Raw genomic sequence first — 23743 nt, 5'->3', positions numbered from 1 at the left:
GGACTTGCTTCTGAGTAGGTCTGGTTAGGATTGTGCCCTTCGCGCCCCATCCTATCCAACCTCCCAGCCCCAAGATAAGGGAACGAACCTTCCCTTAGCTTGAGATGGCCTCCCTGACTGCTGCCCCACCACAAGATGCAGCATGCACCCCATCAGCATGGCTGCATCCGCACCAGGAAGGTTGGATAGGATTGCACTCTTACTCGGTGTTTCTCAACCAATGGAACAGGTACCACCAGTGGGTCTTGGCAGTGGCACTCGCAGGACACTTGCCACCCGGCAGCGAGACCAGGAAAGTGATGCATCAAATGGCAAGGCAGGCAGAGCCACAAAGCATGCTTTTTCCATGCTCAGAAAAGCCCTCCCGTGTCCTCTTACTGAGCCTCTCAGTGGTGTTTGTCATATCACATCAGGCCTCCCAAACCAGAAGTAACTGGTGATGATGTCGTCGCCAGTTACTTCCGGTGGCACTTCAAACAGGTGGACCATGCGAAGTTGTATGGCGGAGGACAAACCTGGAGAAACGCTGGTCTAACTCCAGCAATGGCCAGCCTGAAAACTCAGACGTGGAGCAAAACAGATCTTTTCCTGCAATATGAAATAGAGATGTGTTTAAGGCAAGGTGGCCAACCCATGGCATGCATGCCACTAGTGGCACACTGGCACTTTCTAAGTGGCACATGGCAAGCCACCATATATTTTTGAAAAATATTTAAATAACGATCACATATTATATGGACCTAGAAACGGGCCTGACTAAAGGGCCTTGCAGGCTGCCTTTCCGATCTCATCAGCAGTCAGCCGGGTGTCTTTGGAAAGCCGCAAATAGACAACAGCACTTCTGTGTTTCTTGATCTGCACCTTATGGCACTAGGAGATATACTACCCTTGAACTTGGAGGCTCTACTTAGCTTCTGTGGCAATCGCTAAAAGCAACATTAAGATGGAGTGGAACATTCAAGATTGTCTGCATAAAAAGTAGCACAGGGCATGCTGCGGGTTGGACACCCCTGATCTAAGGGCAATAGATGCATGCTAGATTATATACCTATATAAGAGGCAGGGTGGCTAATAAAGGGGGCAGAGAGTGGTGGGAAAGGTTACTTAGAGGTCTAACTGTCAGACTGTACACTGACAGTTAGATAGCTGAACACTATCTGGTTGTGGTTGGCAACCTTCAGTCTCGAAAGACTATGGTATAAACCTACAGCACCCGGTATTCCCACGTGGTCTCCCATCCAAGTACTAACCAGGCCTGACCCTGCTTAGCTTCCAAGATCAGACAAGATCAGGAATGTGCAGGGTAACAGTTGCTATCAGGTTTGTTTGTTTTCTTACTGTGTACATAAATATATCTTTACAGTACAGTACTTATATTTACCTATACTAACATCTTAGTCCTTCCCAGCACCCACCCTCTTTGCACAGTTAGGTGGGGGAATTACAGCCAATCACACCCACCCTTCCCTACACGCCTTCTCACACAGCCAATGACAAGGCAGCCTGTTTTATACCCTCTCAGCCAGCACATGTGTTCCTCTTACACAAAGAAGGATACAGAGCTAACAGGCAAGGAAGGAAAGCTCTTAGCCCACAGGGAGGAGAAGCACAAAAACATGCATAGTGGCGTCAACAGAGTTCACCCCATGATGGACCACCTCACGTGCAGTGGGCAGGGCAATGCCCCAGGCAGTGGGTGTGGTGATGTGCCATTGCCCCACTCCTGCTGGCTTTTTTTTTGGCTATAACCTTTGAAAGAATAGAGATATTTCTACATGGTTTATTTCATTGCATTCTACATGAAATTACACATTGATTGATATATAACATGATGGAATTATTTGAAAATATCAAGATTCTAAAAGTATTGGCCAGTAGTGGTGTCACACACACCCCCGTTCTGGTCACCTGATGCGGCCTGCAAACCCCCCCCCAGCAATGCCACTGTGATCAGCCTTCTGCCAGACCCAAAAATGAATCTGTTGAAGTTGCTCACAGCAATACAGCTCCTTACAAAAAAAAAAACGTCAGCTCAAAGTGTTGCCAACACCTTAGGGCAGTGGTTCTCAAGCTTTTCCAGCCTGTAGCTTCCCTGATCCCTGTGACCCTTGGCCATGGCTCCCTATTACATCAGAATAATTGATTAATTGATACACATTGTTTTACTTAATATTAATTAATAAATGTTGTTATTACCAAACAAGGTAAACTCCCCTTCAGAATCAATGCAGAAATAAATAGTCCTGACTGCCCTTTTTTGTAGCCTCCAGTTAATGCCCACACTAGACACTGGAAGGGGAAGAGGATGGGGTGGGAGACCACAAGGTAGGAAGATTCCCCAGGGGAGCAAGGACTCTGTGTGTGTGCATGTGTGTGTGTGTGTGTGTGTGTGATTGATTGGAAAGCAATCAAAGAGACAGGAACTGCAAGACTATAGTTCCCACAATACCCTGCCCTTACTCTAATCCCCTTTAAAAGACATCTAGGCTAGATGCCCTCACCACATTCTGTGGCAAGGAGTTCCAAAGACTAATTACATGCTGGGTAAAGAAATATTTTCTTTTGTCTGTTCTAACTCTCCCACTACTCTATTTTAGTGGATGTCCCCTGACGCTGGTATCTCTGGTGACAGCCCATTTCCATGTTGTTTTTCACATTCCCATCTTTAAAGCACCGATTATCAGTGGCCCTCTTTTGCCACAGTTATGTACCCTGCATTCACCCCTCTTGACCTATGGTAGAAAGACTTCCCATTCCCTAGGGTAAACTGGTGAAGCCCTCCGCAACCTCTTATAGACTGACTGGACTTCCAGGGCAGGAGCCTGGCATTTCTAACAAATGCCATCTTCACCAAGGATCATCAGGACTAATAACCCTTGTTGTGCAATTCCGAAAGACACTGTCTTTAATGATAAGGCAATAGGCCCAGCTGTGACATGACAGGAAGGGAAGAGGGTTTTTGAAGGTTTGCCTAACTGACAGCTTTATTTTTTTTTCATTTTCATTTAGGACTGAGATGATTTTTTTTTTGTTCCTCTGCATTAATATAGTCCAACTTGCATGGATATTGGTATATATCATCCAGGTAAAAAGAAAATGTTTTGTCACTTCTGCATGCATGCATGGATTTATTGATTGATTCATTTAAAGAAATATCCACTCAGCAACTGTTTCAGAAAATGTTTTGCCACTTCTATCTGCATGCATGGATTTATTTATTAGATTATAATAGATGATTTAAAATAGGAAATAAAAGATTTATTTATTTATTTATTTAAAGAAATATCTACTCGGCTATTGTTTTACTCTATCCTATAGATTTATAACGGGATGCAAGGAGCCTCCGGACGCACTTATTTTCTGCCACATGAGCATTGAGAAGCACAGATCAACCTGAAGTTTTTCTTTCAAAATAGTAAACTTTCCCTACTACTATTTCTGTGAAATCACTTCCTCCATAAAGTGCCCCAGTGAGTTGTGGAGAGGATGAAGACTGCTTTGTAGCCCAAAGAGCTGCCTTGCGGGTATCAGTGATATAAAAAAAAAAAGGGTTGCACCTGCACCATCAACTGTGGCAAGGAGCAGCCGGTCTTCCATAGGGGGATCACCTACAGCTTGGTCACTGAGTGCTGCCAGGGTCCTTGCACAACACAGCTCAGACCGGCCCAACTCCTTCCCTTGTCGTGTGCCTTGACCTCACCAGCATGCACCTGCTAGGCTTCCTCCAACTAAATTAAGAAGAGCCTTATTTTAAATTCTTGCTCCTGTGGTGTGTTGGTATGGCAGATTAAAAACTTCAGGTCAGGCGGAGAATTGGAGGAGGCAGCAAGTGGGTAAGGGGTACCCCACACCCATCTGCCACCTCACCCATCCTGCTGCCTCCATGGAGTCCAGGCTGGCTCCATCCTATTCTCCTGCTGTAATATACAAGAGGAGGATAGAAAGAGCTTAGGTCTCCCCTTGGCATCCAGTGCCACCTCCTCTGGCAGCTGGAGAAAGCACTGGAGAGGCAGTGTTTTTATTTGTTGTTTTAATTTTTAGGTCTAGTTCCTCAAAGGGTTGAGGACTTAAACACAAGGAAACATACAACAGGGATATTTAAAATAAGCTCCTCCTGTGGACACAGTATATACTCTCAGCACTGGCTGAGGGTATAAGCACCCATGCCCAGACAGTCTGAAAGGGAACTGAGTGGCTGAGTTTTACAACAGAGCTGTTCCATTTCCCCCCCCCCCCAATTGCTGGCTGGAGCTCTGCACATGTTAGCAAAATTCAGCAAGTGACACTTTCTGCCCATCACTATTTGTCTTGCAGCCCTGAACGCTGACTGGGGTGGGGTGAGGGAGAATGGATTTTCTGGTGTACCGCTGAGCAGCATAGAGTTAATAATCCTTTGCTCTGGTGAATTAGGTAATTGGCCTCTAGTTACAACTTGAAATAAGCAATTAAGGAAGCCCTGGAGTAATTGATTTATTACACAGACAGTCCATTACTGCCTTCACAGGCTGCTGAGTGTTGATCTTGCTATCCCCCAAGCAGACAGGAGAACAGAGATGCAGCTGTCTCTGGGGTGGAAACATCCATTTATATAGGATTTGCCTCCCCTTGTGCTGAGATGCTGCTGTTCTCCCCAGCTAACAAAGCCTTCCTCTGTCTACAGAAAGCCACTTCCCTTACATCTGGCCTCCTTTACACCTTCTTATCCTGTTTTTGCAGAAGTCCTTTTTTCAGGGAAGTATACAGCTGGCCTCTAAGTGGAGTTGGGGGTGTGTGTTTATACTGAGCTGGGATCCAGCTCCAACTGAAAACACCTTTAAGAGCTCAGTGGGCAAGAGGGGTAGGCAAATTAGAGGCCAGTGATGGCCAGTCAGGGCCAGCCCGTCCATGAGGCCAACTGAAGCAGTCACCTTTGGCAGCAGATTGGTAGAGGACCACCCAACTCTATCCTCCACTGCTCTCCTTTGGCTCCCTATATTGGAAAAATGAGAGGGGGACAGAAGAAATGTGTAGGGGAGGGGAGTGCTGAGCTAGGACATTGGAGGGTGGCAGAGCCACATTCACTGTCCTGAGCTCCTTGAAGGAAAGCTGGATTAACACAAAGTAATCGTATTTGACCATCAGTGTTACAGCCAAGGAAGGCACAGCCTTGTGAAGGCACCTTTGTTTTCTGAGTGGTGAATTTGTCCAGTGACTGGATAAGAACTTTCAGGGCCATTGATCAAGAGGTGGAAAGTTAAACATTTCCCAATGACAAGGCAGCTTGAAGGTCTAGTTCACCTTGTACCCACCCATGAGCAAACCTGGTTTGTGGCTTGATTCTGAAGCAAGAAACACACAGTGCAAACCTGTGCATATCTACTCAGAAGTAAGTCCCACTGTGTCCAATAGGGTTTATGCCAAGGTAAGTGAGTACAGGATTGCATCTTCAGAGTTTCAGTTTAAGCTCCAAAACCTGTTTTCAATATCAAGACTTGGAACCTGTGAAGCAGTAATTAGACAGGGTTGCCACCTTTTTTCCCTGACAAGACAACCTCTTCATAAACGACCTGGAGACAGGGTTGAGCAGTGAGGTGGCTACATTTGCAGACGACACCAAACTTTTTCGAGTGGTGAAGACCAAAAGTGATTGTGAGGAGCTCCAGAAGGATCTCTCCAGACTGGCAGAATGGGCAGCAAAATGGCAGATGTTCTTCAATGTTTGTAAGTGTAAGGTCATGCACACTGGGGCAAAAAGTCAAAACTTTACATATAGGCTGATGGGTTCTGAGCTGTCTGACAAATCAGGAGAGAGATCTTGGGGTGGTGGTGGACAGGTCAATGAAAGTGTCGACCCAATGTGCGGCAGCAGTAAAGAAGGCCAATTCTATGCTTGGGATCATTAGAAAAGGTATTGAGAACAAAACAGCTAATATTATAATGCCATTGTACAAATCAATGGTAAGGCCACACCTGGAGTATTGTGTCCAGTTCTGGTTGCCGCATCTCAAAAAAGATAGTGGAAATGGAAAAGGTGCAAAAGAGAGTGACTATGATGATTACTGGGCTGGGGCACCTTATGAGGAAAGGCTATGGCGTTTGGGCCTCTTCGGCCTAGAAAGGAGACGCCTGAGGGGGAACATGATTGAGGCATACAAAAATTATACAGGGGATGGACAGAGTGGATAGAGAGATACTCTTTACACTCTCACATAACACCAGAACCAGGGGACATCCACTAAAATTGAGTGTTGGGAGAGTTAGAACAGACAAAAGAAAATATTTCTTTACTCAGTGTGTGGTTGGTCTGTAGAACTCCTTGCCACAGGATGTGGTGATGGCGTCTGGCCTGGACGCCTTTAAAAGGGGATTGGACAAGTTTCTGGAGGAAAAATCCATTACGGGGTACAAGCCATGATGTGTATGTGCAACCTCCTGATTTTAGAAATGGGCTATGTCATATGCAAGGAAGGGCACCAGAATGAGGTCTCTTGTTATCTGGTGTGCTCCCTGGGGCATTTGGTGGGCTGCTGTGAGATACAGGAAACCGGACTAGATGGGCCTATGGCCTGATCCAGTGGGGCTGTTCTTATGTTCCTGTGCCATTAGCTGCACAAAAGGCAGAACCTGAGCACATTCAGCTGTTTCCTGCACGGAGCTTGGGAAAGCTTCAGCTGTTAGATTTGTGTCTGTCATGCATGGGAGCCCTGCCAAAAAGAAAGCCCAAACCTTGCTTATCACACCTGAATATATTAGCCTTTGAGGTGCCACAGGACTCTGTTTGCCACAGGACTCTGTGCCACAGGAGGTCCTCATCTCAGAACAATGGACTTTGAGCAAATGAATGCTGGAGCTCTAAGACTTCTCTCCAGCCTATCTTACATTCACTAAAGCCATCCAGCTTCCTAGGAAAGTCCTGGCGGGCCTCCACTAGTCTTCAAAGCCAAAACTGGCACCTGTATGGTACTTTTGAGCATAGCCAAGTTCAGCACCACCACTGAGCACAAGATTGATGCCAGTGCAGAAGGTAGCATCGGAAGCGAGGTACAGAGTAGCAGCTGCAACCTCCGCTGGGGTCCCCATCCGTCCCAGAAGCTACAAACATGCAAGAGAAAGAGAAGAGATTATTTAGCAAGCCATGCTCCTCTCACAAAAATGCATGCACTCTTCTTCTGGAGAGTCTCAGCTTTCATGTTGTTTTTGTTTTAAACAAGTTTCCAGCCCTTAAGATCTCAGAAGCTAGCCAGTGACACTAAAATGGATTCCAACCATCCGTTTGTGAGAATTCAATTGCTTTCCATAGGCCTTTTGCAACCATCCGTTTGTGATAATTCAATTGCCTTCCATAGGCCTTTTGCGTTAAACAGAAGCAGAATCATCTATGGCAGCATTTCTCAACCAGTGGTACTTGTACCACTGCCAGTACTTGGAGGTGGTGCTTGATGGTACATGGGGGCCCCCAGACAACCACTACCTGGCAGCAAGACCAGCAATGCAATGTGATAAGTAACAGTAGGATGCTCGACTTGGCGGACAGACCTCCAGCATGCAGTTTTTGCACACTTAGAAAAGTCCTCCTGTCTGCCCTGAGATTCTGACCACTGTTACATCGTGTTACATCGCATCTGGCCTCCCAATCTGGGAGTAACTGGTGATGACATGGCAATGAAGTGTTACTTCCAATAGGGGGACCATGCAAAGTGGTATAGCAGGAGACAAACGTTGAGAAATGCTAATCTATAGAAATATCCTCCATTGACATCTTATATGCAGGTTGCACAGTTCAAGTTTTCTTGGCGCAGAGCTTTGATTTTATTTTTATCACAGAGTATACACAGCATCTCTCATTATCATGTATATATAGCAGAACCTATCCTTTGCAACAGTATACTTGCCTGAGCCTTTTGACCTTCCTGAATAGTTGCCTCCGGATTGGTTGTCTGGCTTGCAAGCTTTTCCCATCCAGGAGTCCAGATATTCCCTGGAGAGATGCTGGAATTGAGATTATTAGGGGAATTTTAATAATGGGACGGTCAAGTATTCTCCTATCTTATGGTGACTATATTTCAAATGAATGGAGTTTGTAAGTCAGATGTCCTTGGTCAGTCTAGAACAGGGGTGTCCAAACTTTTTGGCAGGAGGGCCACATAATCTCTCTGACACTGTGTCGGGGGCCAGGAAAAAAAAAAGAATTAATTTACATTTCAAATTTGAATAAATTTACATAAATTTACATAAATGAATATATTGGAAATGGAACTTATATGAATGAATGAAGGTGTTGCAATAGCTCAAGGCCTATAAAAGGCCTTGCACAAAGCAAGGCCGGCCTTTCCTTTGCTGCCACTGCTGCACCACAGACATGAAACAGCAAGTAGTGGGGGTAGCCCTCATCCCACAGCTCAGGAGAGAGGTCGAACAGTCGTCCTCATGCTGAGATCACTTGCATCAGGCAAGCATGGGCTCCAGCAAGTCTCTGGAAGGCCAGAGTCTCATTGGAGACTGGGGGTTCCCTGCGGGCTGGATTCCAAGTACCTGAGGGCCACAAGTGGCCCCCGGGGGTTTGGGCACCCCTGGTCTAGAAGGATACCCCCATATCTGTTTTACAAATGCATTTGATGATATACATATATTTCTTTGGTCATTTGGCCTCCATCCATTAGGAATTAGAAAGAAACTTGTTTAGAGGAATAACGACTGCAGCAAAAAAGAAATAACTTGAAAAACCCAGATGGCATGAAAGGCAGTTTTGGGTTCTCTTTGAAATAGTTGAATCAGATTCACCCTTGAGGAAAGGTTTAACACCCAAAATGCTTTGGACAATGCACTGTTTTTCTGCCTCCTCTCTTTTCATGACTATATTACATGACATTACCTGTTGACTCGAACGCCATATTTGCTCTCATCTATGGCCATGGCTCTTGTCATTGCAGCTACAGCACCCTGCAAAGTGGAGTGCACAATAAGGTTGTCAACTGACCAGCAAACTGACACAGTCTGGCCTTCTCTTATGCTAAAGCTTAATGTGCGGAAAATAGCAAGTGATGCTCTTTCACGGCATGGAAATCGACACAACCATCTACTTCTGTCTGCACAGCCTGCCCCTGATGAAAGCACAAGGGAAGAGCCGAATGAAAAAAAGTTGCACCTCCTATCACATATCTTTTGTGGTCTGCAGTGGTACAGCCCACCCTGCCAGCTCAAGGCTCTGTCCTCATCCAATTGCGTGTATAGGCTAGGCCAGCCTATGAAGATTGGAACACAAGAGTGCCTGGAAGCTTGAACTTCACACTTCTCTAGCAGAAGGGAGTTCTCTTTGGTTACAACAGGGAGGTGGGAATCTGGTACCTTGGTGTTCTCAGGGATCTGCGAAAGACCAATACTAAACTCAGTCACTTTTAACGCTCACACTAATAGAGAGTGCTCACTCACTCCCTAGTAGCCCCTGTGAACATGGGAGGACTTGCTTCCAAATATACATGTGAAGGATCACACCATTAGGGAGCTTTCTGCACATGCCCCTTTAAATGCCCCTTTGAGCATCTCTCAGACTATTCATGCAATGTGTGACTGTTGCTTATACAGAATAGAATAACAAAGAGGAAAACAAATGTATATTCTGCATTGGCCATTTGCAGTACAGGACAATTTAAGCCTCTCATCATTGGTTTATGGGGCATAAGGCATAACCAAAGAAAGCCTCATGCATAAACCCTCATCGATTTGGACTGCATTGTGGACTGACCAGAAAAACTACCCTAGCCTGTTCCTGTGCCTCTGACAGCAGCCTGATATGCAGAATTCAGAAAATAAGGCTTTTCACAGCATAGCGCAGTGATTTTCAACCTTTTCCACCTCATGGCACCCTGGCAAGGCACTAAAATGGTCAAGGCACACCATCCGTTTTTTGACCACTGACAAGGCACACTGTGCTGTCAATGGGGGGCTCACATCCCCAGTGGCCCTATTAATAAATGACCCTCTCCCAAATTCCTGTGGCACACCCGGGGACCATTCGCGGCACACCAGTGTGCCACGGCACAGTGGTTGAAAATGGCTGGCATAGAGCCAGGCATGATCACATATTATTAAAGGCACAGGAGCAGAGGCTGATAAAAAAAAGTTGGGAACCTTCAGTTCTGAATTGGGGAGGAGGGGGAGCTGACTCCACACTTGGCTCCGGCTTACCTTAGTTGCAACATAAGGCACAGCGTATTTTTGTCCAAAAATACCGACAAGGCTGGCAAGATTGATAATGTTCCCTTTTGCTTTCCTGAGGTAGGGCAGCGCAAACTGTGAATGGAGAAAATAAGGAGAAGCTGTGCCCAACTCCCAGAACACACATAACAGCATTTGAGCTTGCCTTATACCGAATCAGATCATTGGTTCACCTAGGTCAATAAAGTCTACTCTGATTGGGTCTCCAAGGCCCCAAGCAAAGGCTTTTCCGAACTTTGCCACCCAAGACCCCTTTAAACTGGAGATGCTTTTAAGAATTATGGTTCCTCCCCATACAGCTACCACTAGCGCATTCCACCTCCAAATCTTTTTCCAAAATGGTCGTCTTTCCTGCCACCTCCTCCTCTGAAGGATGCCAACTACCTCAAGAAGGGAGGGCAGCTATGCACATACTGCTCACCTTGGTTGTTAAGAAACAGCTGACAACATTAAGATTCAGGAGCTTGTGGAACTCCTGGGCTGTCACCTCATCTATTGTCTGGTCAGGAGGATCTGTTTTAGAGAGGATCAAGTGGAATGATACATGTTTTTTCAGAATACAAGAGAAGAAGGACAGTCGGAAAAGATAAAATCTAAAAGGTTGAAAAATGCATTCAGGAACACTATACATAATGACTGTACATTACAAGAAATATAAAAGTATTCCCACTTCCCTTAACGTAAAAATTTCACAAAAGGAAAAGAAGTTTGGTTAAAAATTGACCAGTCCCACATATCAAAGTATCATTACAACAAGGGTATATGGACTCGCATTCCAAAAGCCCCTGAAATATTTTCACCCTATTTCAAAGTCTCTTCACAATTGCTGCTCCATGTTTTCACATAAATGTCACAACATTTCATATGAAAGAGAAGGGACTGTTGGCTGTAACCATAACCATTTCTGCCCAATGTTGCATATATGCAACAGGGATAAAAAGTGTACACCTACGGGCCAGGCAAAAATGGGTTAAAGTCATATTTTGGGAGCCAAAGACAGATTAACTCCATGGATCTGGTTTATTGAATGAGCTATGAGAGTCCAAAAGATTTGACAGATCCAATACCATATGAAGGGGTCTCAATTTGCACAGAAGCATCATCACTGATCTTATTTATTTTCATATAGGAAGTTTTGTTTCGAATGTGGGCATGTTTCTTATGGGTCTCACAAAGGAATATCTGTTTTGTTTCGAATGTGGGCATGTTTCTTATGGGTCTCACAAAGGAATATCTGTGGAACTGTAGGGGGTCAGATCAGAAAATTCCAGTTCTGGGGAAAAAAATTATTTATTTATATAAATAAATTTTTTTATCCTGCCTTTGCTGGAGCAGATGCCTGAAAATGTGGCAGCCAGGACTGGTGGGTAAGAGACTAAGGGCCCAATCCTATCCAAATTTCCAGCACTGGTGCAGGCACAATGCAGCCCCCCAAGGCAAGGAAACAAATGTTCCCATATCTTGAGGTGGCCCCTTTGCCCTCCCACCAGTGCATGCCCCATTGGCAGGCTGCACCTGCACTGGAAAATTTGATAGGATTTGGCCCTAAGCTGTAAATGGATGTCCTACTTCAATCCTACCTCTTTTTACGTAGCCACAAATTCTCAGCCTCAATCCACATGGTGGGGCTGAAGATACCAGGCTATCTTCAACTGAATCAAACCATTAGCTTATCTAGGTCAAGTATCTTAGTATTTTCTACCAACTGGCAGTAACTCTGTAGGGTTTCAGAAACAGAAGACTTTCCCAGACCTCCCTGGAGATGCCGGGAATTTAAGACTTTCTGTATGCAAAGGAGATCTTTTACCACAGAGCTATAGCTACAAGGAAGTGGACTACTTTCCAGGTTTGTTGAAAAGATTACAGAGATAATGCATGTGAAGTGCTGAACAAGCCCCTTCTGGCTGTTGGCTAACCAAGGAAGCCATCCTCTGTCTGTCTGTCTGTCTGTCTCTCACACACTCTCTCTCTCTCTCTTTCCAGACTCCAGTAATTTTGAAAATAACTCACGTCCTCCAGCATTGTTCACCAGGCAATCAAGGCATCCGTAACGCTCTATGGTCACCAAAACCAAAGTCTGCAGGGATAGGAGACCAAATGAGGTCCAAGGCAGAGGAAGGATAACAGAACATGACAAAGATCCTGCTCTTTGAGAGCTGCAAGTGACTAACACCAGATGTACCAGGTCTGCGTGGACCCTCTTGGCTGTTCTAGATATTAGGAACAGCGTAGAGACAGAAATAAAAAGGACGATGGACAGCACATTTTAACTAGTGCAGAGCAACAGCAGGAACTGGGGAAAAGGGGGAAATAAGTTTCAGCTTGTGGTGGGCACCTTCTCTGGGGTGCTCTCTTGAGTTTCTCTGGGCCCAATGCCAAGTTAAGCCATCTCTCCCCAATGTTGCATATACACAACAGAGATCAAATGTGTGCACCTGTGGGCTGGGCAGAAATGGGTTAAGAGTCAAGGTACAGCTTTAAGTCGGTGGGCCCTGGGAACCATCTACTCCAAGAACTTCCTGCACCAGCCATGGATGTGGAGTGCTTTGACAATGAAGACTAGAAGCTTGGAACTGATGCAAAAACCAATTTGGACCTCATTACTAGGTTTTACCATGGTTAGGCTGTTTTGTCAATACAGTCAAATAGAAAAGATCTGAAGATGCTGAACAAGCAACCTCAAAGTTCCCCCAATTCTCACCTACCTTAATGTCTGATTCTGAGAGGACATCACAGACCTGGAAATGACATTCCCCAGGGCCCCCAGAATCCTTCAGTTCCCTCTGAATTGCTTGTCCCCTTTCCTCTGCAAGAAGATAGAGAGGAACAATTACAAGGGGGGGAAACCATAAAGGTAGGGCACCCCAGTTCAGAACTATTCCTACATCTCCTACTTTTTGACTGCAGCCAGGATGGGACCAGGGCACGCATTGCTCCCCCTGGAATACTCAAACCAATTAAATAATTTGTATTTCTTTAGAGCAGTCTTTGAAGTTTGCAACATGCCAGTTTCCACATGAAGAACAGGGGCTCATTTTTAGGATAGGAAAACTTCTGGTTTGAAAACACAGTTGCAGAGTGCCCCCTACCTCCGCCCCACAGTAGTACTTCCCCAGACTCCTCAACATGAAAAACTGCCATGGATACAGACACCACCCAAAAACAAACAAACAAAAAAAACCAGTGTTGACTATGAAAGAATGAGCTTGATTCTCATTCAAGTCCAGCCCTTTTGCCTTCGATTCAATGTTTAATCTCAAACTGTTTTTCTCCCTGCTGGAAAACAAGGCCATTGTTCATTCACTCGCAAAACAGGTTTGTTTGTTCCAATGTATCTCACTGGAATTAAATAGGACTAAACAACGTTTTGGAGTCAGGAAGAAAGATAGTTAACAATGGAGGAATCTAATTGGGTTCAGAGAAAACATACGGAGATCAAAACGGCTGGTAATAAACATGATTTTACATCACTGAAAAGACTGCAATATTACCTCTGAGTTAACCACATTTAAGAAATCATTTCCAAAGGTTGCTGAGAAATATTTTTATGTTGTCATGCCATGGGGGATAGCGGTATGAATTTAGATTGTGCAGCCTCGGGGGACAGTTCAGAATGAGACACCTCATTCCACTTCTGCAGGGAAACATGTTAAGAACACCTTACACCTCCCCTGACTTGGGCAGATCACAACGGCTGTGATGGGACCCCGACTCAAAAACTGTTCTTTAGCAAGGCTTCAACCTGCTTCTTGATTATGCTAAGGAACTGGGCTCCTAAACTATGCTCCTCGGAATGATCTGCTGTGTTACAATTCTATGCTTTTTTTAATATCTAGAAAAAAGTAAAATTTGTGTCTCTTTAGTTTTTGGTATAAATTGATTGTCATTTCCAAACCTCAGCTGGGTTCCTCTTGGGAGCAGTGAGGTGCATATCCCTTAGCATAAGCCTCACACCTTTTGATGATCCAAGTAGCTTACAGCAGGGTGCGTGAATATCTTATTTATTGGAAGCACATACTATAGCTAGAGAGGTTTGAAAATTGGATTATTTATTTCACTCAGCCCCATTGTTTCCACTAAAACTTTGGCTCTAAACCTATCTGATTGGAAACCAACACATCCAACTATGGCAAAACTCCCTGCAAGCAGAAAACAAGTGCAAGAGGATGAGAGTTAGATTAGAGCTTTTTTTCCTGTTCTGCTAGATTTTTACTTGCAAGAATGTTTTTAAAATCTTTAAACCCTGGAGGAGCATATAAAAATGGCATTCACTGCTTCCTCCCTCCAGCTGCCTGTAGTACTACAGTCCACTGTGCCACCTCAAGATTCTACCAGCTTATGCTGCTGGATATGTTAGACCAAGCCCCTGATTGTGCGCATGGCAGACAGCATAAAGGACATGGGTTCCAGGGTGTGAGCTGAAGACACATAATGCAGCCAGCTTGTTGAGACTCATCAGGAGTGCTCAGCACTTGGGTGGGAGGTCAGCTGAGAACTTTAACAACTATGTGACAGACAGAAATTCAACAGGTGCAGCTTCTCCATCACTGAATCTTCTTGTCATGTTACACTTGTTCAGTTTCTGCCTCTATCAGGACCAGAAAGTCTCATCAATCCTACTTCTCCACGTCTCTCTTTCTTATCTTTGTTGGGGGAGTTTGCTGCCCCCTACTGTCTAAACCTCAGATTTCCTTTACATTATAGCCAATCTGGGTAGATGATGAGACCCTCAAATGGCGGAGGGGGTGCACTCCAGTCTTACCTTCAGATCCTGGCGCACAGAAGACTACCTTGGCTCCTTGACGAACTGGAGGGCGAAAGAAGAAAAAATACATGCTAGATAAAATCCAGGAGCCTGGATTAAAATGTGCATGTACACCACTTGATTACTGTTCACTCAGTGACTGGCAGATGGATGCATGAACCGACTTAATGGACAACCATCACATTTTAAGTGATTGGGGGGGGGGGGAGCTAGAATCTTGCTTATCCATAATGGTCCATCCACAGTTGCAGGCCATAGTTTGCTGCCATTGCAGTCCAAATGAGGACTATGCAAGTCAGCTCAGAGCAGTGGGAAACCTCATAAGCAATTATCCCATCCATGCTGGGCCATGCAGTCGCCCTCCTGTCCAACTACCACTATTTATTTCCGAATAGACAAGTTAAACTGGTCTCACCACTTACCCGCATTCCTGTCCATAAATATGCATTTAAAAGGCTGGGCCAGATAAAAAGACTCCACAGTTGCCAATTGGATGCTATTAGGGTGGGAGAGAAGCTCTCCACATTCCTGGAATAAAGCTGTTGTTTTCAGAATAAAGCATTGCCCCAAAGATGCATACCAGACAGGACCCATGTTCAGCCACTGCATTCTCAAGAATGCGATGATGGAGCAGCCACACATATACCAATTTCACAAACCTGCTTCATACATTGCACATAAAGCACATGCAATGGCGTCACTAGGGGTTTACGTCACCTGGTGCAAGGGGCCAGCACGTCACCCCTCTGATAGACCTCTCCCCATGCAGTGGGTGGGGCAACGTCCCAGGTGGTGGGTATGGTGATGCACCGCTGGTATTTTTGGCTTTAACTTTTAATAGCGTAGAGATATTTCATTGCAGTTTGTTTCATTGCATTCTACATGAAATTACACATTGCATGATATATAACATGATGGTATTATTCGAAAATACCAAGATTTAAAAATTTTTGGCCAGTAGTGGTGTCACCCCCCCTTCCCGTGTATATCAGCCAGTACAGCTCACACCCCCTGCAACCCCACACCCCTCTAGCAACGCCACTGAACAAATAATCTCCCAATGGTTGATGCTTGAAATGATTAACCTAAAATGATCAGGAGCAAAGGGCTTGTGTATTTTTGAGGGTTGCACAGAATGAGATGTGTCTGGCAGGGACAAATTTTAAAGTCGCTGGGGGCACAGACTGCAGGGTGAGTTCCAGGATTATTTTAGTCTCACTGTTCATAATGTCTCTTCCTCTGTGGATATCACATGTATGCATCAGTCAGTTGAGCTAAACACTAAGCTTTGGGTTCCCCTAGTTAACTTGTTTCAAACAAGGCTTGCCAGTTCTCCCCAACACCAGGACGCTGTGCCTCAACCACAGAGCATTTCACAGGCACAACTTTCCCAAAGCACAGCACCTATTACAGGAGTTCAGTTCTCCTCTGCATCTGGTTGCCCTCCAAGCCTTTGATTAAGGTTGCCACTTCTCCCTGCTCCAGCCCAGACTTTGTATGTTTAACAGTGGAACCACAGGCAGAAATCCAACAGGTAAACACTTGCTCCAATCACTGAAATCACGCCAGGAAAGGGAGCAACCTCACTTTTTAAGTGTAGCCGGAAGAAAGATTGCCATTTTTTACGCTGACAAGGCTTCACACCTTTCAACCTTCACAACAGAGCAAAATTCAGCATGCTCGTGGTATGGGGATGGAACTCACACCATACTCAGCTATCCCTCCCCCTCTGCTTAATCGGAACCCAGTTCCTGTTTTCACTGCAAAGGCTCAATCCTGAAACCTACAAAGCAGACAACATTCCACAAGTGTCGCCATGTTAATCTGTCTCAGCAAAAACACCAAGGGGGGGTTGTAGCCACAAAAAAGCCTGACAGATTTCCTGTTGCAAAAACCTGTAGCGAACTTGACAGCTTGCTGCATCCTGTACAACGCCGTTCACAATACAATTTATATATTCCCACCTCTGAACATGTGCAAAGCCCATTTCTTTCACCACCAACTTGATACCACCACCCCTTTCCAACCCTGCTGCACTTTGACATATCTAGATTAGGAGCAAGGCTTTCCAGGCGGGCTGGAGCCCCAGGACCTATTTGCAGAAACGACCCATACATCTGGCCCCTTCCCCAGTTCTTTCCCCTCTCACCAAATTCTCTCACGATGCCTTCACCAATGCCCCTGGTGCCCCCTGTGACTATGACAACCTTGCCCTGGTACCGCAGTCCAGTCCCTATGCCAGCCATTAGGAGCTTCTCCCAAAACCTGAAGTCCAGCTGATCTTTGGATGCAGTGTCAACATGTGGTTTCCCCCACTGAGCATGCTCAGTGTCTTGCAGCACTCTGGGAAATGCAGTCCTGCACTTGCTCTCTGCAGGACTTGATTTGAGAGTGTTCTTCTTTCCAGGTGGATCATATATATCAGGTGTTCTTTCACCACCACAAATGGTTTCCTGACAGTCTTTAAAGGCAGCTGGCTAATCTGGATGCCGCTGAAGTATGAAACACCAGGGTGTGTTCTTTTAACGCCTGAATCAACAATTTTTATTATTGAAATAATAACGGCAATATTTTATGCATTGAAATAACACAGGCCTACAAAACTGAGGGTCAGAAAAGTTTTTCCCAAACTTTATGGTGGTTTAATGAATTTGGGGTGCCTGTTCCAAAAATGGCATCCATTTTGCCCTATCTAGTTTTGGAGATATTGTATAGCCTCATTAGTGAATGGTTCAAGCAGCTTCCTCATGAGGAAGCCGTGGTGGAGGCTTCCTCATGAGGAAGCTGCTTGAACCATTCACTAAAGAGGCTATGCTGTGTCTCCAAAACTACCCAGGAATTGGTGTAACATTTAAGGAAGCAAAATGTGTGTTGGCCTGTGTAATCAAAGGCAAAAAATTACAAATAAAATAGCACATGCAATTATTTTGTGGTTGCAAGCTCTTGGATGGCCTGTTTGTGGTTTTGACTCCACAGTGTCACAGCCTGGCTAAAGTGTGACTAGTGAAAAGGTATTGAGCCCTGGCGTTCGTTGTTAGTTGCAGTCCTGGACTGTGTACAACCAAATGCTCTTGTCTCACTTCTGAGGTGAAGCCACAACTTCCCCTTGGAGCACCAAATGCTAGATTAGAGGTCTGCATATTTGGAAATAGATAATTACAAAGACATCATCAATCTCCAGTGCTCCCTTAGCCTAGCAATTTTCAACTAGTGTGCCACCAATGATCCTCGGGTATGCTGCAGGATTTTGGGGGGATGCTGGTGATTTATTAGTAGGGCCATTGGGGGATGTGAGCCCCCCACCTGCAATGCAGTGTGCCTTCTCAATTGTCAGAACAACATTGGTGTGCCTTGACCAATATAGCACCTGGTCAAGTGTGCCATGAGATGAAAAAGGCTGAAAATGGCTGCCTTTGCCGAAGGAAAGGAAGCTCTACAGCACTGGCCTTGGTTCATCTCAGCACTCAAAGTAGCCAATATGTGCACCTTGTGCTTTCCTAGAACGTCACTGTACTATGCCATTTCTCAGTCTCTGAAATCAAGCTCTGATTTCAGCACCAGGAGTATGTTCCAGGGTTAATTGTTTTCAAACACTTATATCTCAGCTATGGGTTGGCTATGAGCTACCCTTTGGGTTGAACAGCACTCTGCATCTGTACACCTGTTCCAGGGGAGCAATGGTGGGAGAGAACTCTGCCTTTCTCTCCTCCCTATGGGTTTCCCTGAGGCAACTGGCGGGCTATTGTGGGAAAGAGGATGCTGGACTAGATGGGCCGTTGGCCTGATCCAACGTGATACCTTTCCACCAACGATGGTCCCCAACGTGTCCTCCAACAGACAAATAAAAACACCAACAACAGAGAGAGAGAGAGAGAGAGAGAGAGAGAGAGAGAGAGAGAGAGAGAGATCCCAAAGGATCTCCTCTATGGAGAACTCGTGCAAGGAAAGCACCCTACAGGTAGACCACAGCTGCGATACAAGGACATCTGCAAGAGGGATCTGAAGGTCTTAGGAGTGGACCTCAACAAGTGGGAAACCCTGGCCTCTGAGCGGCCTGCTTGGAGGCAGGCTGTGCAGCATGGCCTTTCCCAGTTTGAAGAGACACTTGGCCAACAGTCTGAGGCAAAGAGGCAAAGAAGGAAGGCCCATAGCCAAGGAGACAGACCAGGGACAGACTGCACTTGTTCCCGGTGTGGAAGTGATTGTCACTCCCGAATTGGCCTTTTCAGCCACACTAGACGCTGTTCCAGAACCACCATTCAGAGCGCGATACCATAGTCTTTCGAGACTGAAGGTTGCCAACACAGACAGACAGACAGACAGACAGACAGACAGACAGACAGATAGAGCGAGCGAGCGATGGAGAAGGAAGAGATGAGATGACAGAAAAGACTCTGGAATAAATATGCCAGACTCAGATGCTAAACTTTTTAATGAATATACAAATGGGAATCATTCACACAAGGGGGGCTGGTAGTAATAGTCAGTGTTAAAAGGCAGGGGGAGCTTGTCGTACTCATCTCCGTGGCTAGGAGCAAGGATTCGTACAGGAAGTCCTCACCCTGTGATGAGATGTAGCTAGCACGTTCCATTGTTAAGAGACGGATCCTGGCCTCATCACCTGAGGTCTGGACTTCTTTGGTCTGGGATCATTTTTGGCTTTCTCCGTCCTGATTTGTGGACACTGTTTGCTAAATCCCACCTCATCTCAAATCGAGGAATGTAATGAAAAACAGGTATAGGACTTGTTGGCAGTGCTGGGACTGAGCCCACAAAGTCATCATCACAGCACCTTTGCAGTGCTATGGGCTCTGTGACTACCCAATCAATCCACCAGGTAGCATCCAATGTCATCATAATTGGAGCTGGATTTTCCCTTTGCGTCCACTTGTGTCTCAGCAACCAAAGGACGGAGAAAATTCCCATTATGTTTAGTGTTCACACAACATCACCCATTTCCCCTCTGCTTGTCCAGCCCCCTTCCCATCATTTCTCCCCCAACACAACCCCTCTCCCTTTGCACACATTCTCGTTCCTCCATGACCTCCACTGATTCACTGTCCTGTCACCTCCTTCTGTCCCTTTTTTATCTGCAGGGTTTAGGGATGTTTACCCCAGATGTGCTTCTGTGATGTTGACATCTGTGCCCTCTTCTGTTTCAAGTGCCTCAGTTCCAACTAGTATGCGCACAAAAAAAGTATATCATTGAACAGGCACTAACTTCACTCAGCGTTCCCTGTGTTTGCTTGGACAGATTTCCTGTACTGTCTCTCATTCCCGCTATCCTCTGCTATCAGAATTTTCTCCTTTTTCCCCCTCTCCCAGTTGTTTGCACGTCCCCTAGTCACCCTCTCACCAATAGGCACCTCATTCTTTTTTCGGTCATTGGACAACACCAGCTATATTTCCAAGTCACCCAGTGGCAGAGGTTGTATCCCCTCATTTTCTGACACTCCAGCAAAATTGTTGAGGGGTGTGTGTGTGTTTGTGAAGGCCCACAGCTATCCATGCACATACTTAGGACAATTTAAATTATTTGACTCCATAGAGACAGCAAAGACAAACCAAACCCACACACGTTGAAGTTCTCGCCTCTTTCCTAGACTTACAGCTGAATCCTATGCACATCTTTCAGAGAAGCAAGTCCCATTATAGTCAATGGGGCTGACTCTAGGTAATGTAGGATTGTGCTGTTAGACACCTGCTATGCTTCACACTCCCTCAGGAGGGAGTTGTTGTGTTGACAAAGGTGACAAAGGTGTCCCCCCACGCATAACCATCATGTACTGGCTTTACTAATGATAAACGCTTTGCACCTGCTAGTAAATAGGTGCTTACCTGGTCACCTGTGGGGATTAACAATCCTGGCAGGGAAATCTTTCAGACTGGAAGAAACTTTTTCTTTTTTTCCAGGCCATCAACATTCATGCAACTAGCCAAGGCATCTGTGAACTGAAGAGCCAGTAAGACACCTTTGCCCTTCCCTTCCTCTCCTTCGGTCTCACGTATCTTCTCTGGACTATGAGCCTGTGGGCCGGGATTTGGGCTTTCCATTTTTGTACAGTGCCTAGCACATGTAAGAGCTTTTATAAATAATAAAATGAAGAACATTGTGGGTTAGTAACTTCTGTGGGCTTCTTGGCAAAGATTAATTGGCACCCAACAGCCATAATGTTCATCTCAGAAAATTTACCTGGGTAGACATGAAAATGTCCATTTTCAGGGGCAAATAGGTGTGAGTGCACGAGTCCACTCATGTACAAGTTTGCCAGCAGAAAAGAGTGTTTGCACGTTTATCAGTGATGTCTTAATTCTTTGGTAACACTAAATAAACCTTCCCCAAGACAGCTCCATGGACAAGCCTTAAATGTTTGCCATGTAAAGCATCCAGCAGCTAAAGCATTAGAGTAGCACCTTTGCCACTGACTCATTGAGTCGTCAGAGGCAAGTCACTTTCCACATCAGGACATCAGTAATAATGTAGTAGCAGGCAGTGCTCTGCCCCAGACCAATTTGGGGTCTTGGGATTCCCACATCCCAGCCCAGAATTGAGGCCTGCTACACCTCATCAGCCATGGAATGAACAGTTACTTGCCTCCCAGAGTTGATGGGAGCACAATGAGGAGTAGCTCAGTAACAGAACACATGCTTTGCTCATAGAAAAAATCCAGTTCAGTTCCTACACCTCCAAGTAGGACTGGGAAAGACCTCTGTCTGAAGCCTTGGAAAGCCACAGCAGGTCAGTGTTCTGGGCAAGATAGACCAATGATCTGACTCAGTATCTGGTAGAGTCATGTGTTCATAGGCAAATGAAAGACTATATAACATGTTACATAGCACAACACCCTCCCAAATGTCTGTGTGCAAGTTAGCATGAAAGCAATTGGGGGGGGGGGGCAATGAATACTGATAAGGTTGCACCAGGTCCATAAACGTACATGTTCTCTTATAAATGGGTGTGCATGTTGAGTGGGGTATTTGTACGAAAGCACCACTGCATTTCTGAAACTATAGCCAGATCCGTGGAATTTAACAGGAGCGCTTTAAATGAGCCTACATGATGCTGGAGCCTGTATAAGGTTTAAGTATTATAAACAGGGTTGCAGGCTGCCCCTCTGAGCCTGCCAATTCAATGGGCTTGTACCTATTCCCTCACCCATGGTTGCAGAGCCACCCTCTTTATCCCTGCCCTGCAGTTGAGCTAAAAACTCGATTTCACCATTGTGACCTTGATAGGCCGTGAAGTGTCACCAAGGTACGTCATCCCCTGATGGGACCTGTTCTCCCCTTGCCACTTGAAGCACCTGCCATTGGCTTGGCCCTGATTGCCCACAAGGCTTTGCTCAGACGCCCACACTTCGTAGTCCCAAATTGGAGGTGAAGCCCAACTGGCTGTTCTGGAGACGGGCGAGTTCAGGTTGGCTGACTGAGGCGAAGGTGGCGTTCGCTGAGGACCATTAAGCAGAGCTGACTCCTTGTTGGCCGACTCTAGTCGTTGCAACATTGACTGTGGAGTTTTGTGCTTCGGCGACACTGCAGCGGCCTCCTCAGGGAGAGGTAATGACCAGTCGGAAGCTTCTGAGGCACACAAAGCTTGAATAGCTGCCTCTGAGGGAGACAGTGTCCGATTTAATCGATTTGCTGCTCGGAAGTGACCACTACAGCCTGGGTTCCGAGTGGCTGTTTGGTCATTCTTGGGTGTTGTATTACTGGACTCTGGTTCATTGGGGCTGCTGCTGCTGGGGATGCGATGGTGATCTGGGCTGTCGCCTGTCACAGGGATATCATCTAGGGAGGAGTGAGAGCTGCTCCTTCCTGCAGAGACAAAAATAGACTTAGAAACCCTCATCCACTGCCTGAACACTTGGGGTCTTTGGCCAGCAGCAGAGATCTGTTGACACAGGTGATGACTATGCTGCCCAGATATTTTCATTGGGGCATGCTTCTGGGAGAGAAACTCTCAGAGGTGTAACTAGGGCGGAGCCTGAAGGGCACCTATGCCAAGGGAGGTATGAAGACTCCTCCTCCTCGGAGAACCTGGGAGTGATGTCCCCAGGCTCCAGGGCTTCTAGCTATGCCTCTGGAAGCTCTTGTCATTAGGCAGCCATGGGGCTCCATAGTTACATTATGCAAATTGTATATGCACATTCTGCTTTAAGAATATGGGGCACAATTCACTGAAATTCTCCCCAATGCATATGGCATTTAAAAAGGGGAAGCCATGCAAGAACATGGAAGGAAGGGAAATATGTGGTGGTTCTTGTCCTCAAGAACAAAGTGGGTAGAATGGAGGGGGGGAGCACATCATCGGGGGGGGGGAATAGGAGAGAAAGACATAGCCAGCTCAACATTTTTTTGGGAACTCAAATTCAAGATGTGTTGGGAGCAAAGAAATAAAACAACCGTGTCCCTCCCTCTTAGAGCACCCAAGGGTCCCATCAACTTGATTCTCCCCATTCAGAGAGCACAGTGGCCCTGGCTGCCTCCCCAGTACCTGCGATGAGTTTGCCCCGTTGCGAAGCCTCTGTTGCCAGTGCGTAGGAGAGCTGGATTACTCGCTGTCGCTCCCACTCGGGGGTTGGAGGGCATCGAGGCTTGAGGCCCCCAGTCTGTACACTCTCCTTGGGCGATTGCTCAGGGGGGGAATTAGGGAGGGGCTAAAGGAGAGATTAAATTATGGGAAGGGAGGGAACAAGCCAGTTCCATCTCTGCTCCCCTAAGATTACTTCTTGTTCCCAACCAGGCACAGCTATAAAGATCCTCCCTCTGTTTTCAGAGAGGGGA

General features: G+C 46.0%; 2 protein-coding genes and 1 pseudogene across 2 annotated transcripts in view; all 3 read right to left on the bottom strand.

Annotated features, from left to right (window-relative positions):
* Positions 1–1201: 1201 nt before the first annotated feature.
* LOC136654609 (5S ribosomal RNA) lies at positions 1202–1321 on the bottom strand (annotated as a pseudogene).
* Positions 1322–4231: 2910 nt separating this feature from the next.
* HSD17B14 (hydroxysteroid 17-beta dehydrogenase 14) lies at positions 4232–17262 on the bottom strand. Its single transcript, XM_066631018.1, has 9 exons — positions 17109–17262; positions 14957–15001; positions 12900–13000; positions 12205–12271; positions 10616–10707; positions 10165–10269; positions 8852–8919; positions 7872–7968; positions 4232–7071 (listed from the first exon to the last, which is right to left on the bottom strand). Exons 1-9 carry the CDS (start codon positions 17203–17205, stop codon positions 6907–6909), a joined length of 837 nt encoding a protein of 278 aa, XP_066487115.1. The 5' UTR covers positions 17206–17262; the 3' UTR covers positions 4232–6906.
* Positions 17263–19384: 2122 nt separating this feature from the next.
* Positions 19385–23743, bottom strand: part of PLEKHA4 (pleckstrin homology domain containing A4) — a 51480-nt gene continuing 47121 nt past the window's right edge. The window contains exons 21-22 of the mRNA XM_066628382.1: positions 23454–23616; positions 19385–22774 (exon numbers count right to left, since the gene is read on the bottom strand). Of these exons, the coding sequence (XP_066484479.1) occupies positions 22161–22774; positions 23454–23616 (777 nt within the window). The 3' untranslated portion in view covers positions 19385–22160. The remainder of the gene's footprint in view (positions 22775–23453; positions 23617–23743) is intronic.

Source organism: Tiliqua scincoides, chromosome 5 (genome assembly GCF_035046505.1).
Source record: "Tiliqua scincoides isolate rTilSci1 chromosome 5, rTilSci1.hap2, whole genome shotgun sequence".
Classification (NCBI taxonomy): Eukaryota; Metazoa; Chordata; class Lepidosauria; order Squamata; family Scincidae; genus Tiliqua; species Tiliqua scincoides.
This window is presented reverse-complemented; position numbering and strand designations above follow the sequence as displayed.

Bases quoted from the DNA above. Each gene is read 5' to 3' on its own strand.
- HSD17B14 (XM_066631018.1), bottom strand. From the start codon at position 17,205: ATGGCTGGCATAGGGACTGGACTGCGGTACCAGGGCAAGGTTGTCATA. The intron at 15,002-17,108 runs GTGAGAGGGGAA...TTCGCCCTCCAG, and splicing joins AGGCATCGTGAGAGAATTTG to TTCGTCAAGGAGCCAAGGTA. The intron at 8,920-10,164 runs GTAAGCCGGAGC...TCCACTTTGCAG, and splicing joins TGCCTTATGTTGCAACTAAG to GGTGCTGTAGCTGCAATGAC.